This window comes from Alexandromys fortis, unplaced genomic scaffold (genome assembly GCF_014885135.2).
Source record: "Alexandromys fortis isolate MF-2015 unplaced genomic scaffold, M_Fortis_MF-2015_v1.1 scaffold_24, whole genome shotgun sequence".
NCBI classification, from domain to species: domain Eukaryota; kingdom Metazoa; phylum Chordata; class Mammalia; order Rodentia; family Cricetidae; genus Alexandromys; species Alexandromys fortis.
Window position 1 is genome coordinate 6,772,551 of NW_026067906.1, and position 18,276 is coordinate 6,790,826.

Genomic DNA, 18,276 nt, shown 5'->3' on the forward strand with positions numbered 1-18,276 from the left:
ACAAAGGTATCAACCCAAACTCCCCGCCTTCCATCACACTGCCACAAGGAAAAAGTTCACTGCCGTTACCCAGAATCACCCTGTCTCTGTATCATAAACTGCAAGCGGTGGTACCCTGAGCAAGAAAGTGGCAGTGTCCACAGCCAACTGAACTCCGTCCTGCCAACGCTCACTCATGGGAATGCCATTCTTGACCTCCCATCACTGCAAATAACCAGCCCTTCCCTTCCTACTCAAGGCCTGGCGAAATCCGACCATTGCTTATTGTTTGGTTCTCAAAATTAACCATAGGAGCATGTTTACTAAGGTCGGGAATTGCTGGTTTGATGTATCAATTTAAACTAATTCCACAGAATTGAGAGGCATTTTACAAACCACTGATGTTTGGCTTTCATAACTTCACAACAGTACGGCTCATTTTTAAGCTGTCAGAAGCTGGCTTATTAAAATAATAAATAAATTTTCACCTGAACGTTCTTAAAAAAAAAAAAAAAACAGATGCACGCTCGAGAGAACTAGGCTGCTAGCCAGCAAGAACCCACACCGCTCACATTTCTAGAAGCTTGCCACTTGCTGTTACAATTTAGCTATCAACAGGAACAAAGCAAACATTCCAACTGAGAGTGGGGTAACACCCAAAATGTGAATGAGATTACGACAGAGGTAAAGCATCTACTGTTGATGTGGGCTGTTGCGTGAAAGCGCCTAGTTAGACTTCTCAAGATTGCTTGGCTCATGGGGGCACTCGTTGCCACGCCAGAGGATCTGAGTTCAATCCCTGGGAACCACATGGTGGAGAGAACCAATACGCACAAGCAATCCTCTGCCTTCGACACGTGTACCATCGTCCAAGTGTAGACACACACAAATGCACACCACGCCAACAGAGGGAGGGGAGGAGAAAGAGAGGTAACCTTAATTAAAAATGACATAAAAATAAAGTACCTTATTTAGCGCGATATGTGGGCATTAAGGCCAAGATTTTAACTAAAACATTCACTGCCCCAAAGCAATTACCAATAAGTTACCAATGTATTTCTTAGACAAGTGAACTCAAAACCACAATGCCAAAACATGACTTATTTCAAGCTCAGATGGAAGCCAGTCAATGAGAGCCACACCAATACGGCAGAGTCACCTTGTCGCTGCAACACACCTACTGTACCTGAACTTAGGAGGGATGTCTTTTTCTGTGGACGCTTTAAGCAGGAAGGAGAGAAAATCCCAAGAAGTGTTCATGTTTGGTAGTAAGCTACTCTCTTTCAAATGGGTATTTTTAGCAAAATGCTAGGTAAACAGATACAGGATGTTCTTTAGTTCGGTGAGAGATCAATATTCTTAGATGTAGAAACTATTTTCAAACAAATTAATGAGAACTGTGAGTCTCAATGAGGGTGGAAACTCACAAAAAAAAAAAAATCAAAGTTTCAGACAGAGTTTTATATTCAGCTCTGCTCACTGAAAGCCAAAGGGGAGAGAAATCTATCATTGCGAGGCAGGCTAGCCCTGTGTTCATCATCTTTTCCAATAAAACTGTAACTAAGTTTGTGCTTCCATTATTTCATCGTGTAAGCTATACATCACAGAGCATCAACATTCCCGTACTCTGCTAAAGAGGGCGATCACAGTTCTTGGTAACTTCTTACGGACCATGTTACCTAATGGAAGAGAAAGCCATTTGTGTTAACGAACATGAAAGGTGTCTAGTGATTTCCCATTGATTTTTAATTAATTTTTCACCACAAACCACACGCTGGCCCAGTCTGCAGCCGTGTGCATGCATAAATGGGCGCAAGCGTCTCAAATGATGTCGCTTCTCCATCACTTCATTACATTTCAAGGAATATAGAAAAATTAAATGTCAAGGACTTAGACAGATGCCTCACTGGTTAAGACAGAGAGTGGCCTTGCAGAGAACCTGAGTTCTGCTCCCAGAGACCAACCATGTTTATCATATCACAACTGCCTATAACTCCACCTATAGGGGCATTCATTCACACCTCTGGCCTCGGCTCCATGGGCACCCACACTCAAATCCTCAAACTTATACACAGATAAACAAAAATGAAATAAGTCTTTAAAAATAATTACAGAAAGCAAATTTTCAAAGTATTATTTACTACGTTTCATTGGACTTTGTCAATTATATGTGCACTGGAAACATTAAATCAAATATCATCCAGAAATAAGTTTGAGTTTGAAGTTTCGCTGTGCAGCACAGGCTGGTTCTGAGTTCCCTGTGCTGGAATTACAGCTGTGTACCACAACTGGCTACATACTGGCTTGCAATAAGAACCTCTAAATCTTCCACAGATCACTAAGATATACTTATCCAGTGTTCCTAAACTGCAACAAGGTTAATGAATAATTTTCCACCAACAGAAATATTTCAAAAGTAATCTCACAAACCGCACATTGTACAAGGCTCTTAGCATAATATAAATCAATAAATTCATCCCAAAACTCCATGTGGTTAATATTACTGTTATTACACAGAATCAGGAACATTGTCACACAACTACAATTCTAGCGTTAGACAATAGCAGTTCTGGGGTCAGGACTTTAGATTTTTCTGGTCCCAAAGACCTTTAAGGTCTTCACCCTTCTGTCCCAAGTTTGAGGATCTCTGACTGAGGAACAAACATCATGGACGCTAACCCTCCACTTCCTGGCTTGACCATCCATCACATGTGTTCAACATACTCACATGGAATCCTCCGCACAACTGAGGGACACAAACACGTCAGTGCAGAAAATGCCAGCCTACTCGATGCACAAACCATGCAGCTTTTCTCTTTGCCAGCCCACCAGAAGCACTGTGAACACCTATGTCCTCCAAAAGGAAAGGGCTGTCTGTCAATCAAGGAGGAGCCCATTAGAGCCCAGGGACACTCATCTCTGACAAGAAGAACTGACATGTGAAAGACGCTTTATATCTGCGGTCCTGTAAGGAATCCCATTACCCTCAAGAAGCAAAGAATTACACAGACTGGTTAGGTGTCTATTCAAAATAACCTTTGCTTCTTCGAGACCAGAAACATGGGAGTGAAAAGAAACAGAAGCTGCTGATGGAAACAGATGCGTGGATCCCTGGCTAAACATTAGGTTGAGCTCTGGGACTCTGGTTGAGAGAGGGAGAAAGGATTGTAGGAGAAACGGTGGTCAAGGACATCACAAGGGAATCCACAGAATCAACTAGCCTGGGCTCATAAGGGTTCACAGAGACTGAACCAACAACCAGGTAGCCTACATAGGACTAACGAAGGTCCTCTGCGTGTATGTAACAGTCACATAGCTTGGTCCTCTTGTGGGACTCCTAAAAGTGTTGTCTCTGACTCTTCTGCTGGTTTTGGGGACCCTATTCCTCCTACTGGGTCACCTTGTCCAGCCTTAATACAGGGGAGGTGCTTCGTTTTACTGCAACTTGACATGCCGTGTTTTGTCGATATCCATTAGAGGCCTGCCCTTTTCTGAATAGACCTGGCAGAGGAGTGGATGGGGAGGGGCACAGAGGCAATAGAAGGTGGGGGAAGAAGAGGGAAGGGAAACTGCAGTCAGGATGTAAAGTAAATCAACAAAAATTAAAAAATTAACAACAAAATAAAAAAAAAAAGGAAAGAAAAGAAACCAAAATTGGAAAGTTGCAAGCACCGCTGGCGTGAGGAGCCTGGGGACTCGGGTCTCGAGAGCAGACACACAAGAAGTGGGATACAGAAGCACAGAGAACAAACCATGAGAGACTGGACAGCAAGCATGCAGCAGGAGGATGCGAGTGAAAAACCTCAGCCTCTGCAGGGAAAGCCATAGCTGTGTTCTCAGGGAGAAGAGAGTAAGATGCTCCGCGGACGGCGATCTACTGAGTCATCCCACCCCTGCTTCCACACACTCTCCGTCTAAGTACATAATGATGCCGTTTTTAAAAACCACAGAGAACATTCCTCATCCTACTTCATTTGATCCCCACTCTATGCGAACAGTTATTATTTTCACTTCCTGACCAATTAAAGTCCTGAGTTCATGAGAGCTGAGACGCTCGCGTACTTAAGTGGGAAAGTGGTACTTGAAAATCTAAAACTCGCATCTCCCTTTCTTTTTCCCTTGATCCAATATTTGCTCCCCACGCTGTATCATACTATAAAATAACATGAAACTAAAAGGAAAAAAATCTAACTCATTTTAGAATGGGTGCTTTTTAAAAGAGTCTATTTGACCCGCTCCAAGATGGTTTAAGATGCCTGGAAGCTAAAGTGGACTAAATTAAATATAACCATTGAAACCCAAGTCCCAATTCGTTTATTTTAATTTGCATGGTGCACAGCACACGAGGACCACACCACTGAGCCCTGTCTCTACCCCAGACGGGAAAGGTTCATACTCACGGTAGGTATTCTTGCCCCCCATCGTTACCTAAAGCCTGAGTATCACTAACAAAGCTCTATTTTCATATTCTCGGCTGCTACTTATGGATTCTGCTGCACTCATAAAGTCTATGATGTTTTTATGCAGTGAGAGCTACATTTTCTCAAAATGCATTTTGGCTTTAGAGGCCCAGTTTGGGCACCAAGACCTCAAGTCATGAACCCTTCAACGTCACCGAAGGAACAAGAATTAAGTCTCCAGCCTCACTTGCTTTATTTGCCTATAAAATGCCTTCGTTTTGGTGACCACAAGGCTTAGTGTTTTTAGTATCTGTTTTAATTAGGATTTCTATTGCTGTGAAGAGACACCATGACCATGGCAACTCTTAAAAGGAAAGCATTTCACTGGGTTGTTTCTCTTCCAGTTTCAGAGGTTCAGTCCGTTATCATCCTGGCAAGGAGCGTGGTGGAGTTGATGATAGATGTGGGACTGGTCACATCGCAGATGGCAGGGAAGAGGAAGTCGACTCAGACACTGAGCAATATCCTGAGCATAAGAAACCTAAAAGTCTGCCCCCCACCCACCCAGTGACACACTTCCTACAAGGCCACACCCACTCCAACAAAGTCACACGTCCTAACAGTGCCACTCCCTATGAGATTATGGGGGTCAGTTACATTCAGACTATCATGGTTTCCCACTAGCTTGGCTGTCTATGACAGCTCAGATGAACACTTCTGACTGTTGAAGACTGTTCTCTAGTGAAAGTTACTTCCCTGTCTAGACAGTATGAGCTCAGTTATTCTTGACTTTTTCTTTGGTATTCCAGAACTGACAACATTTGAAGACTTTCAGACATAACAGTAGCCCGTGCGTCAGAAAATGAGCTCCCCCCACCCCCGGGAAACCTATGGGCACCCTGATGTCCACACACATCTGTTCCAAAATGAGAACAGCCCTCTGCAAATCCTTACAGAAGTCTCTATCTGCAACTCCTAAGAAAGAAATTTTGTTTTTAGGAGGAAAATCCCACGATTCTAACTTGCCGGGTTATAGCTAACAAAGGTCTTTCTTGCTTCAAAACTTTGTTTCCAGTCCCTACCCTCACTGAGCAACATCAGGACCAGATCTACTGCATCAAGGGCAACTATGTGTGCCTTTCAAAATTAGAATTTGCTATCTGAATCTAGAGTTATATTACAAAGAAGTTGTTTTTTTTATGTGGGTAGTGACCACTGTGTCAATGGAGGTCATCTCCTAAGCTTCACCAGACTTTACTTTTTCAAATTTCAAAGATTAGAACTGTCTTGATTGAACAAAGAAGCAGGAAGGAGGCAGAACATAATTAAATCAATCAGCTAATACCTTACAGACACAAGAGATATCTACATTCCTTTAGTCCCTTTATACCCAGGAATTTAAGCAGTTTTCCCAAACATCATCTGTAATCATAATTTTTAATTATTTATCTTTATTTCATGTGTACTTGTGTTTTGCCTGCATGTATGTCTGTATGTCTGTGTGAGGATGTCAGTTCTTGGAGTTATAGACAGTTGTTGGCTGTCATGTGGTTGATGGGATTGAACCTGCGTCCTCTGAAAGAGCCATTCGTGTTCTTAACCACTGAGCCATCTCCCCAGCTCCCTCTAATCATACTTAAATGAGACTCTTTTAAAGCCTATTACCCAACGTGTGGTCTCAGAGCCTACAGTACCTACTATAGCTGAAACCAAAGAAATGCAGATTCCCAGGTTCCCTCCAGGCACAATCTATACTGTAACAACCCAAATGTACTTCAGGTGGACTGGCTTTTAAGACATGCTGGTCTAGAAACATATACACATAGAAAGATATGCAGCAATTGCCCATCTCAGTGTCTCCATAGGAGACGCATAGAGTGATCCACCTAAATACAAGCAGCTGAAGTTTTTGCTGAGTTAAAGAGGATTTTTTTTTTCTTAAGTGAATTGACTAGCTGGGGATAATGACTCAAGTCTGTTAGTCACAGCACTGAGGAGTCTGGGACAGGAGGATTTTAAATTCGATGCCTGACTGGGTTACATAGGAGACTCGATCTCAAAAACAGCAACGACAACACAGGCAATTGCCTCCATAAATTCAGAGAGGCAAGCTGCAAAAACAGAACCAGGTCCAAAATCTACTTACCCACCACAGGCATTTTCAACATCACACCCCAGGCGCATTTAAAGGGAGCCACCAAACATTGGTTCACAGAAGTAGCTGGTATTATTTTCATTGATGACACATGAGTCATTGTAACACTGTGACATTCCGACTTCAACATATAGCAAAATCCATAAAGAATGTTGTTTTTAAAAGAAAAAATCCTCAAACATAGAAGAGTAAATTTTAGCATATGGCATCAAATCTCAAATTCAGGTATTTCCATTAAATACACACACACACACACACACAACACACACACACACACATCCCTTACAGAATGGGTTAAAATGTATGTAAAACCTTATTTCCTTAATATAAATTTAGCAACAACTCAGTAGCACTGTTGCTTCCAATCGAGTAACAAGAACGCCTTCCTATTCTAAATGCAGTTTACCAAATAAATTCAGGTATACCACTTTTTCACATCAGCTATAAATAATCACTTCCCCCCTAAAGGGCCTATTTCTGCAAATAAAAATGTCTTTTTGCCTGATTAAACTTCTTTATCATCGGAGAACTTTTCTTCTGCAAATTTGTAGCTGAAAAAAATTTGCCGTTAAAAGCCTGCTCTATCAAAATGAGCTCTTCCAAAGCTTTGGGAGTGTGGTCCTACAGGTAATTATTAGGGATAGGGAGGAGCAACCAGTGCCAAAAGAAATAGATTTGGGAAGAGATCTGGACCCGGGTATTTTGCCGTCAGATACCCTTTTGCAATCAAAAGCAGCAGGCTCCGTATTTCTGGGTGGAAGCCTAAGGACAGAAAGATGCAAGTAGCCAGCAGTTTATAGAACAATGAGAAATATCCCCAAAGGAGTCAATACAGGCTCCTGCAGCAGCTGCCACCACCACCTGAAGAAGTCTTTCTTCCAGATGGCTCTCTAGTGACTGTGACCTCCCCAAACTGAGAGTAGCCTATGAGAGGAGTCCCCGTGGCCACTACCTAAGGCATCCCCTGCAGAGGGTGCAATTTGCAAGGGCTGTCACTTCAACAGGCACTGCCATCAGCAAGCCTTGCTCCTCCAGAGGAGCCTCCCTAAATCCTTTGACTGTGGATTGAACTCAGGAGCTGCCACTGACAGCAGAGAGAGCCAGCCGAGTAGGCATGCCTCCACTGTGGAACAAATTGGAAATTAACCAAAGCAAGATGCTGACTTTTCTCCAAGTCTCCGAGTGCATCTGCCTCTCTCCTGCACTACATTTATAACCGTAGTAACAGACTTCACAACAATGTCCTTTACGGAAACATAGATCACGATAGGGTGAAAACAAACCCAGGGCTGTGCTTTTTATGCCTTTGGCATCTTATAAAATACCAAGGAGCAAATGCAAGAAGAAAACATTTCTGAAGACAAAGCGGTGAGTCTCCCTTGCCTGATTCATCCTTAAGGAAAAGAAAAATGTCAGAAATAAACTTGTGAACTGCATTTAAAATTAATACCTAAAGAATTTCAAGTACGCGGGGTTCTATGGACTGCCACTCTTCCCACTGGATTTTTAAACACTGTGGAAACAAGACTATTTGAAATACTACAGTCCCATCATTTAACACTGTTCAAAATGTCAAGAGCCATATTGCACTCCAGTGGCCACTCCTCAGCAAATAAGGTATCCTTTGAAATGAAAATACTCACAACAGACACCAAGAGAGAAGCCCTACCTTGAACAAACTCACCTACTTCTACAGAAATCAATCAGAAATTTACCTCTGGCATCACAATTAAGAGAGAAGTACTTTTATCATCACAACTGCTGAATTTTGAAGTTTCAACCTCCATCATTTCTCTATCCAAAGACTATGTGTGCACATAGTGTGTGTGTGTATGTGTGTACATCTATATGTGCATGAGTGTGCACCAAGTGGGTCATAGCAAGTGACAAGACAACCTTGGTCACGGTCAGTCCCCGTCTTCCCACCTTGTTTGAAATAGATCTCTCTGTTGTTTTTCTGTTAGACGTGCTAGCGTGAAAACTCCTGAGGATTTTGCCATCTCTGCCTCCCACCTCCTCCTCAGAGAAGTGGTCCTCGACAAAACTGCAGACAGTCATGTTCTACATCTGGTTTTTATGTGGTTCTGGAGATTCAAATTTAGGTCCTCAGACTTGGGTGCCAAGTGCTTTTCTGCACTGAGCCATTCTCCTTCAAAGAAATATTTTTAATATTTCCTAACTACATAAACCAAGACTGAACACGATGCTGATTATTTCTTTGGGTCAACTAACCACAAGGCAGAATTCTGTGAGAAGAGGGAACTTTGGTCAAGAAAATGTCCCATCAGATTGGCCTGTAAGTCTGTGAGGACATTTTTCTTGATTAAAAACTGATGTGGAAACACCCATCACCAGTAGATGGTACCACCCTTAGGCTGGCGGTCCTGGGTACTATAAGAAAGCAAGCCATCCAGAGCAAGCCATTAAGCATCTCTCCTCCATGGCTTTTGCATAAGTTCCTGTGCCCAGGCTCCTGCCTTGAGAGTCTGGCCTGACAACCTTTAACGATGGACTATGACCTGAAAACATAAGACAAATAAACCCTTTCGTCTCCAAGCTGCTTTTGGTCAGAATGTTTTTTTTTTGTTTGTTTGTTTTTGTTTTGTTTTGTTTTTTGTTTTTTTTTTTTCGAGACAGGGTTTCTCTGTGGTTTTGGAGCCTGTCCTGGAGCTAGCTCTTGTAGACCAGGCTGGTCTTGAACTCACAGAGATCCGCCTGCCTCTGCCTCCCGAGTGCTGGGATTTAAAGGCGTGCGCCCGGCCTGGTCAGAATGTTTTATGGCAGCAACAGAAAATGAACTGGGACAAGTACTTATATGGAGCCCATTTTTTTTAACTTGAGGCTTCTAAAGAACAGGACTGTTGACAATAATCTACCCCATGCCTCACACCGTCTCACATGGATACCACAAAGTGGCCTTGCAGAGGAATCAAGAAACAAAAGCTGACAGCAAATTATAAGTGCATAGCATTTCCTCTGCCAAGAACTGAGCAGCTCTGTCCTCGAGCAAAGAGGTCCTGTGCAACCATCAAAGAAGCAAACATGGATACACTCAGATTTGATTCCACAATAAAATGGGAGCTAACATCCAAGTTAGATGTTCCAGTTCATGGCTCGGTCACATACTAATTTTCTGAACATCTCATCTTCGACGTAATAATTTCTGGTGGTGCAAATGAGTCACATTTATAAAATATTCCCTTATTGTTGTTGTTTGTTTGTTTTGATTTTTCAAGACAGGGATTCTTTGTGTAATCCAGGCTGTCCTAGAACTCACTCTGTAGACCAGGCTGGACTCGAACTCAGAGATCCACCTACCTCTGCCTCCCAAATGTGGGGATTAAAGGTGTGCACCACAACACCTGGGTACGAAATGTTCTCAAATAAAGCAAGTTTCTCTGAAAACATGGCAGTGACATTAATGGTTATTTTGCAGAAATCGTCCCAATGTGCCTGTCTTAGTCACGCACACTACAGCTACCAGGTTCCCTTGCTCCCCATTCATCTGTAAATAAGAAGACAAAAAAAAATCATAGTGATAAACATTAAAAAGCAATTCTAAAATTTCTAAAAACTAAACAAGACATAATAAAAAAGACTCCAAAAGGCTAAAATAAACGTTTTAGCGTTTTATTTTAGAAACCTTGAGTACATACCACAGATGCACAAAAGTCACTGGAAGGTTAGCCAGGAGTAAGGAAGAAACACGATCAACGTGAGTATTACAGTGGTCTTTCTTATTAAAGTTACTAGCCCAGGAAAGACATCAAGATTAAATTCTCTGAGGCAAGTCTTTTAAGCCCAATGACAGGATGCAAGGAATCTACTTAACATGTAAAGCTCCACACAGCTCCAAGTGTTTCATCACCAATACAGGGGTGGTTAATTTTTTTTTTTTGCTGGGAAAAATGTAAAATTTTGCTGGGCACAGTGGTCTGTACTACCAACACACAAGAATGGACAGCTTGGACAACAAAGCAAAACATTGTCTCTAATTAAGTAAGTAAATAAATCAATTAATACTATTATGATGGAAATAAACATTAATGTGGTATTAGATGTTTAGAAAGAAGTCAATTTGGGTCAAATTCTATCTCCTAAAGGGCAACCTATCCACATGTCCTTAGACCTTCCTAATTCAAAGAACTTTACCTGCTCAAGGGATGACATGCGTGCCGAGAGGAGCAGCTGTGGTAGATGCTTGATATACATACCTCCAATAGAAGCAGCTGCTGTCTAGACATATTTGTAAGGACTGACTCACTGACTGTCACAGACTATGCCTAGAAGCATAGGCAAATGCACTCTTCAAAGTGGCCAACTAGCATTGACCCTAAGTGCATCTATACAGCCCCCCAATACTATGTCTTTATCAGGGCAGCAATCCTGATGATGTCATTCATGTTTATTTGTTGTTTGTTGCTATAGCTACTTCCAAACAAGCACAACGATCCAGACAGGAGAGTTCTATCCACTCAATTACCCACATGTCCTTGTCTTCAAGGCTTCAACATGCGTCACGTTGGAAAACCCATTCAATATGTACAGCTACTTACTAAAGGATCCCAGAACGTTTTAAACAGGAGTGATAATCACATTCGAAAGAGTTCGTGCAAAAACAATAATAGAAATGTAGGCTTTGTCAGCCAGGGATTTTTGAGAATGCATTAAGAGTAAACTGTGTCCTCTCCGAACAGGATGAAAGTGTCTGATTTAGAGATAATGCCCTCTTGACCTATAGTATAAACAGCTGGGTCTTGACTAAGTGCTTTTAGTGCGCTGGGCAGCAGCAGACATTAGGACAAGCGTGCCTTTGACACATGCTGAAATCCGAAGGTTGTACCAGTTTCAGAAGGGCAGAAGCAGGGAATTCACTGCTACCACAGAGGTGCAGGAACTCTGAAATCTCAGTATGGATAAGACAATGGCTCTTGGCATGGACTATGTAAATTAATAATCGTGTCGGTGCCAGTGTATATACAAGCACATCTGTGTGTGTGTGTGTGTGTGTGTGTGTGTGTGTGTGTGTGTGTGTGTGTGTGAAAAAAACTAAGGGGCAGATGGCTGCCAGGCAGTTTCCCCTTGGGTATCTGTTTGTGTCCTCTGAGGGCTTGTATTGGGGTCATCTGCTGCGATACACACCATGTGACAGGCTCAGAGGAGGTGAAGCAAAGCAACCTAAAGCTTTTACCTAGTTGGAAGTCTAATTCGCCAAGAAGAAATACACTTGTGCGAACGAACAAAATGAGCCATTTCCACGTAAATGTGATGAAACAACCACAGCTTAGCAAGAAAATAAAATGTCCTAGGAAAAAGTTCATAAACTATAAGCTATTTCCAATTGCATTTTTATCAATATTATAGTCATAGTGGGGAGAGAAATAAAAGATAAAACAATACGCTGGTGTTTGATTTCTGGTCATAATGACCTGATGGGAAAGCAAAAATGCCCCTTGTTTCTGTCATATGCATGCATTTCTTTGTTTTACGAACATAGAAAATGATGGGTTTCACTTTGGCATTTTTAACACATGAACCATTGTGCTCAGCTTTGAGATAGGTTCTCACTAAAGTAGTTCAGGCTAATCTGGAACCCACATGTTCCAGATTAGCTAGGCTGGCCTGGAACTCCCAGAAACCTTCCTGCCTCTGCCTTTGAGTTCTGGGAATAAAGGCACACACCACCTCATCGATATCCGGCATGACTTCAGAGGGTCAACATATTGGAATTTAAAACATAACCATTTCGGACAGATCCAAGGCAAATCTACTAAAATAATTCTCTAGAGAGAAGTTAACGGAGTGATCAGTCATCTCTCAAAGGAGTCTTGGTGTATCCTATCAAAGATCACACCAACAGCCTTAAACATCAAACAGAAGGAATACCTGAATACTGCCAAGTGTAAAAGGCAGGTTTCCGAAAATTGTTAATCTGCCTTCTCTTAACATTATGAAGATGTCTAATTGAGAGCCCATCCAGCCCATGATAAACAGATGTTCCGCCCTCGCAGGCATCTTAAACAAGTGTTTTAGTCACTGAACAGCAACAAGCCTTTCCCTTCATTTGAATACTGTCAATCAAAATCAGCATGAACAAAATTCTTCACTGTTTCTGTTGTTTGTTTGTTTTTGTTTTGTTTTGTTTTGTTTCCAAGACTGGGTTTCTCTGTGCAACAGTCCTAGCTGTCCTGTAACTCGCTTTGTAGACCAGGCTGGCCTCCAACTCACAGAGATTCATCTGCCTCTGCTTCCCAAGTGCTGGGATTAAGGCATGCACCATCACCTCCTGGCTCTTCACTGGTGCATTTTACATTTACACTCTAAGGAAAAACAAAACAAGGGATGTGTTATTAGAGTTCTGGTTAGATGATGGCCAAATGTCGTGGCACAGACTTGTGATCCCAGCACTCCTGCGGCTGAGGCAGGAAGATCAGTAGTTCAAGGCCAGCCTGAGCTACTACAAAGCAGCAAGACCCTGAGGTTTCACAGGTGGGTAGAAGGAGGAGAAGAAAGGAGAGGCTGCTTTTCAAAGTTCTCAATAAAATAACTAAGAGGTGCATAAGTAATGCAAAGGACCATTTGGGGCTTTAAAAGGCAAACTATGAAGGCTGCAGCAATGGCTCAGTGGATAAAGCACTGGCCATACAAGGATCCGAGTTCAAATCTCCAGAGCACACATTAAAACCAAACAGGTATGGCCATGTCTGTAATACCCCTAGAGAAGTGGAGACAAGGGATTCGAAGGGATCGGTTGGCCTGATGGGATTCAGTTATCTTCAGGTTTTGGGAGAGACCCTTCCTTAAAATATAGTGTAGAGAAAGAACAGGAAAGATAGCAGACATGAACTTCCGGTCTCCACATGCATGAGTGTGAGTGCACACGCACACACCAGATAGAGACACATGAGAGAGAGAGAGAGAGAGAGAGAGAGAGAGAGAGAGAGAGAGAGAGAGATTATGCAGAACACCCATATCAAGGATATGAATCTGCAAGTGACACATACATGTTCCAATATCAAAATCTCATGTTGTCATCTTGAATTTCCCCCCAAAGTAATGAAGCATTTTACTCAAGCGATGATTACAAAGCTGTAATATTCTTATTCTCCTGTCCCTATGTCATCAAAGGGTATGTCACCTACTACACCACACATGTACAATCCAATCAGCCTCCTTTCCGCTGACAGTCTAACTTTGCATTGAGCTCACTCCCCTCAGTGTGACCTCTGAGGAACTTGCGGTAGTATTTTAACGGGGACAGTGTGCAATGAATGATTCCAGGTCACCCTCAGCGAGTACATAACAGAGCCAAGACTTTGGGAGTCGCCAAAGGGGCTTGTGTGTATTTTGCCCTCTTGTAAGCATCCAGTTTCTCCCAAAAATTTTTAAGAGGGTCCTTCAAGGTGTTACATGCACTGGAACTTAAAATCTGGCAAGCATACTTGAGACACAACGTAGTCATTGCACTAAAGGTGAGAGAAAGGAGAGAATGTTTTCTCATCAGATTCTGTGAATCCTGCCCTTGCATTGCTCATTTCAACACATCGTAGACATAGTCTTAAGTTTAACACCGAAGCACTTGCAAGACATTAAGTTTTTACCACAGGAAATGGATTTTTTGCTTTAAGAAAGCTTCATGTTACCACTTAATTTCCAACAAGCTACATAAGACATAAAGAGTAATATCATATAAATAGATATATAGTTTATAAAATAAATTTGATCATTATATGTAAAAGGAATGGTAATGTTGAGAAGTACCACAGCAATAATGCTCACACTACATATATAAAGCCCGCCTAAAGGTAAGATTCTTCAGGCTACACTGCAAGGTTCCAATTTAGCTAAGTAAGCCATGCATAAGAGCCACCTCTCTCCTTGTCCACGGCTCTCTCTACTTCCAGTGGCCTCTGCTCCAGAACTGTATTTCACACAAGTTCCTCGGAGGGCATCATGATGCACAGATATCACGTAAGCGATGTTTTGAACGTGAATCTTTGCCATCTGAAATGCAGCAGTGGAAACAAACATCTCCCCATCATCCCAAAGTTTTCATTTGGCTCCCCTGCTCACGTACCCCTTCACACACCAGTGAGCTGCAGTACTTACGTCGAGAGTGTATTTGCAAAGCCAGAGTTTACAGTGCACCTTGGCAGTGAATCACTTCCACATGCTGTGCACATGACAACTAAGGCCAGTGCTGCATAAATATGCACCTTACGGTTTCTAAGAAACCCAGAAACCAAGTTCACGCTTCTTACGATTTCACGTTTTTAAGAGTATGAGGTTGCGTATGAAGTTTTGTGAGACATCAATAGAAAGGAACTTTTTAGTGCACTGCAAAGCATAGCTCACACTTTAGACCCTCGACATCCTATACGTACATGTCAAAATATCATCTTGAACATGCTATCATAATATGGGAAAATTAGCACATTACATGCACCTAGGCAGACAGGAAACAGAAGAGAAGGATTCCAACACTCAGTGTGACTTGGAGCAGATGAGGGGTTTATAACAAATTCCAGTCATCAAGGACAAGTCATTTGTCATCACAGTCACAAACATCTTCTAGACTCCCAAAGTCCAAACATTTCAGGGTGAGAAAATGTACATGCCCACATACGTAAGTTTTAGTCTCCATTTCTTAAAGAGGGTGGCCTTTTTTTTTTTTTTTTTGTATATCCTCTTTGGAGTACTGGGCGGCAGTTATGAATAGTATTCGAGAGGAATGCTTGGTTTAATACTGTATACTGTGATCATAATTCTGGATACTATGCAAGTATTTCAGGCTCTCCTCTCTCCATAAGCTCCTTACTCTTGGGGTCAGTGCTTGCTCCCCCAGCTGGCTCCAAAAGCCAGCCGCTGCCCCGATATAGCCCTGCACTCATTGGAGTGAAAACTGATTAATTTTAGAGGAGCCAAAGCTCTCTCCATTGGCGCTCTTAAAATAGCAGGTGCATCATGGCAGAAATCTGGAGGAAGAAAGGCAAGCAGGACAGCTTCCCTTGCTGTGAGCCCGTTCCTTAGAGCAACCGAGGTCACTGCTGAAATCGGGACGATGTTTTAAAAGTTGAGTAAAAGTTGGCCAGAGACTTTCTATCAGCTAATGTCTGCTAGGCACAACATAAAGCACCCCAGGTGTGTGTGTGTGGAGGGGGGGTCTTTTTGCAAGTATCATCAGACAATTCCATAGCAGACATGAGGGTGTGGGCCAAGATCCTATAATTTAAGACATACATCCAGGAACGCTCTTAGCAGGAGAGTGGACACATCAGAATGCTGGAAAGGGATGATTAGCAGAGGAGCACAGTCTTGCCTCCCTCTCTGTAGTCAACCACTTTGCTCGAGTTCACGCACTGCCTGGCCCTAACCCTGGGGACCTATTCACTCCCCTAAGCCCAGAGAGGCTGCCGAAAGGCTGTCAAAGTAAATCTGTGGTCGCTTCTTGGATGGTTTAACTTCAATGGAGCATGAAACACCCCAGGACGGTTAATAAGTTTAGCCAGGCATGTTGTTCTCCCTAATATATTTTAATTATGCATCTGTTTTAATTGTAATCAGATTAAGTCACCGGAAAAGGCACAAATTGGAATTTTCCCAATGGCTATTGGAGCTTTTCACCAGTCTCTAAACACTAACAACATTTCAAAAAAGGAAAAAAAAAAAAATAGGTAGAGACACCAGCACAAGGGTGATGTTTTCCAGGAATCGGGGCAGTTTCTTTGACAACACAGTCCGGGTCTCATTAGCCACCCAAACTAACCCAAACAGAGAAGACAAAGTCAGTCTCTAGGGGCGTCTTCTTCCCCAATTAGCATCAGAAAAATCACCGTCTAACGCAAACCTCCCGAACAGAACTAAAAGCCCATGTTTTCATAAAGGACTACCCCATGGTGGATGAGCAATGATGTTAGCTCAAAGTTTACTACCATGCACGTCAAACAGAAAGTTGACGCAGAGTATGCGCGCTCTTTTCACTCTTGGCAACTGTCAAACGTGTATTTAACTTCGGGAAGTAAGTGTCCTATCAATAAAAGGAAACGACACAGAGAAGATCTACTAAGGGGTGATCAGAGACTTCCTTCCAGTCCACAAGTAAAATCACTTAATATGCTTTTTTGCACTAAGCATACCTAGGACTGTTATTGTCTTCTTTATTTTTTTTTATATAGGTTCATTAAACAGTTTACCAAATTGCCGGGATTTCCGCTACAAAAAAACTTAAGCGCCTGCCAACCGGCAAGAAGCAAGCAAGAACCTGCTGCAAAGTAAGAGCGGAAACTCGCTTGGCCCGCCCAGCGCGCCGGCGTCCCGGCTGTTTGCTTTAGGAGTTGTGGTTTCCACGTCGCCTAAACCTTCAGGTGCTGATACCTGTGTCCCCAGGACACGCTTCAGCCTGACAGTGAGCAGCTCTAGAGCCACCGAGGAGACCCCACTCCACCCCATCCCCTCGCGCCGCAGTCATGGCCCCTTTCTCTCGCCCACTTACCTGTCATCGTAGCAGAAATCCGCACTCAGGGTGTTGAGATACAAGGCGAGCCCCAGAGCGCTGCTCACCAACTCTGCAATCATCTCTCCACCGCCTTCCCTCGGGCTTGGCTCCCAGTGCGAGCGCAGCAGTGGCAACAAAAAACAGAAGCATCAATCCCCACCTTCCGCCGCCTTCTCCTCCTGGCTGCACTTTTGCCTGGCTTCCCCGCCCGCCTCCTCGCCCTCCCTCGGCTCCTTCTTCCGATCCCGGGTTTCTCTCCGTCGGCTTCTCCGGTCGCCTGGCTCCGCTGCTCCTGAGTGTTCCCGGGGTTAGCGGCTCACACTGCGCTCCCCATGCCCGACACCCGCGGGAGGCAAGAGGCGATCCGGCTTCACGCCCCCCGGCGGAGGATTCGGGCTAGTCCTTTCCCGCGGCTGGCGGTCCCCACCCTAACCCATGGCACTTTTGGGACGCCCTAGGTAGACGACTGAGGAGGTAGAAGAGTGTGAGATGGGGGGTTGAGGGGGCGAAGGGGCCGGACGGAGCCGGGATCTGGGACCAGCGGAGGAAAGAAGAGATCCAGAGAAAGGGGCGGGTGGGAGGGACGAGGCGAACCGCCTCCCCTCGCCGCCACCCGGGCGCACGACTCCGGGGTCGTTCGCACCAACTCCGCCGCCACCAGCGGCTGCTGAACATTCACTCTTTATTGGTTCCCTCCCGGCCCCCTCTCCAGTGAAGTGAGAAGCGGCGACTGGGGACTCCAAAAGCTCCCGCGTGGGGTTCTCGCCGCGGCCCCACGCGCCTGCGTGGCCAGCCCTCCAGCCCAAGCTAGCCCTGCCCCTTTCTCCACCCAGATCCTCCCCGCAGGCTCCTCCTTGTCTACCCCCAACTGGCGGGAGGCTCCGCCCACTCTCCCAGCTACTCTAAGCCTCCTCCTCCAGTCCCGCTCCATTCTTTCTCTTTCACCTTCATTTTTACTCTGGAAAGCCCCCCGGGACAAGGACGACTTTTTGGAAGATCGCCCAAAACGATAGCTAGAGTGCGCTCTGGGCAGGGGAAATGGAGGAGAAAGGCGACAGGAGGAGTCGGTGGCTTGGCCAGTGGTGCCTGGAGGCGCCTTGCACCCACTAGATCGCTAGCCAAGCATTCCGTGCCAAGAGCTGTCAGGCAAAGATCTGGTCAGCTGGATAGACTTCTGGGGACACTGAGAGGTAGAACAGGTTTGGAGAGCGCTGGCAGCCTCGGTTGTCACTAAGGATCTATTGCCC

General features: G+C 44.0%; 1 protein-coding gene across 2 annotated transcripts in view; it reads right to left on the minus strand.

The window, feature by feature from the left end:
* The window catches only part of Tmtc2 (transmembrane O-mannosyltransferase targeting cadherins 2), a 392,468-nt gene extending 374,628 nt beyond the window's left edge, over positions 1 to 17,840 (minus strand). Inside the window, exon 1 of one of the 2 annotated variants that reach the window (XR_007590635.1) lies at positions 17,027 to 17,840. Coding sequence is in view for 1 of the 2 variants with exons in the window: in XM_050135588.1 (XP_049991545.1) it covers positions 17,027 to 17,109 (83 nt within the window). In the remaining variant the exon portion in view is untranslated. The remainder of the gene's footprint in view (positions 1 to 17,026) is intronic. The other variant, XM_050135588.1, reaches the window with a different exon arrangement.
* Positions 17,841 to 18,276: the final 436 nt, after the last annotated feature.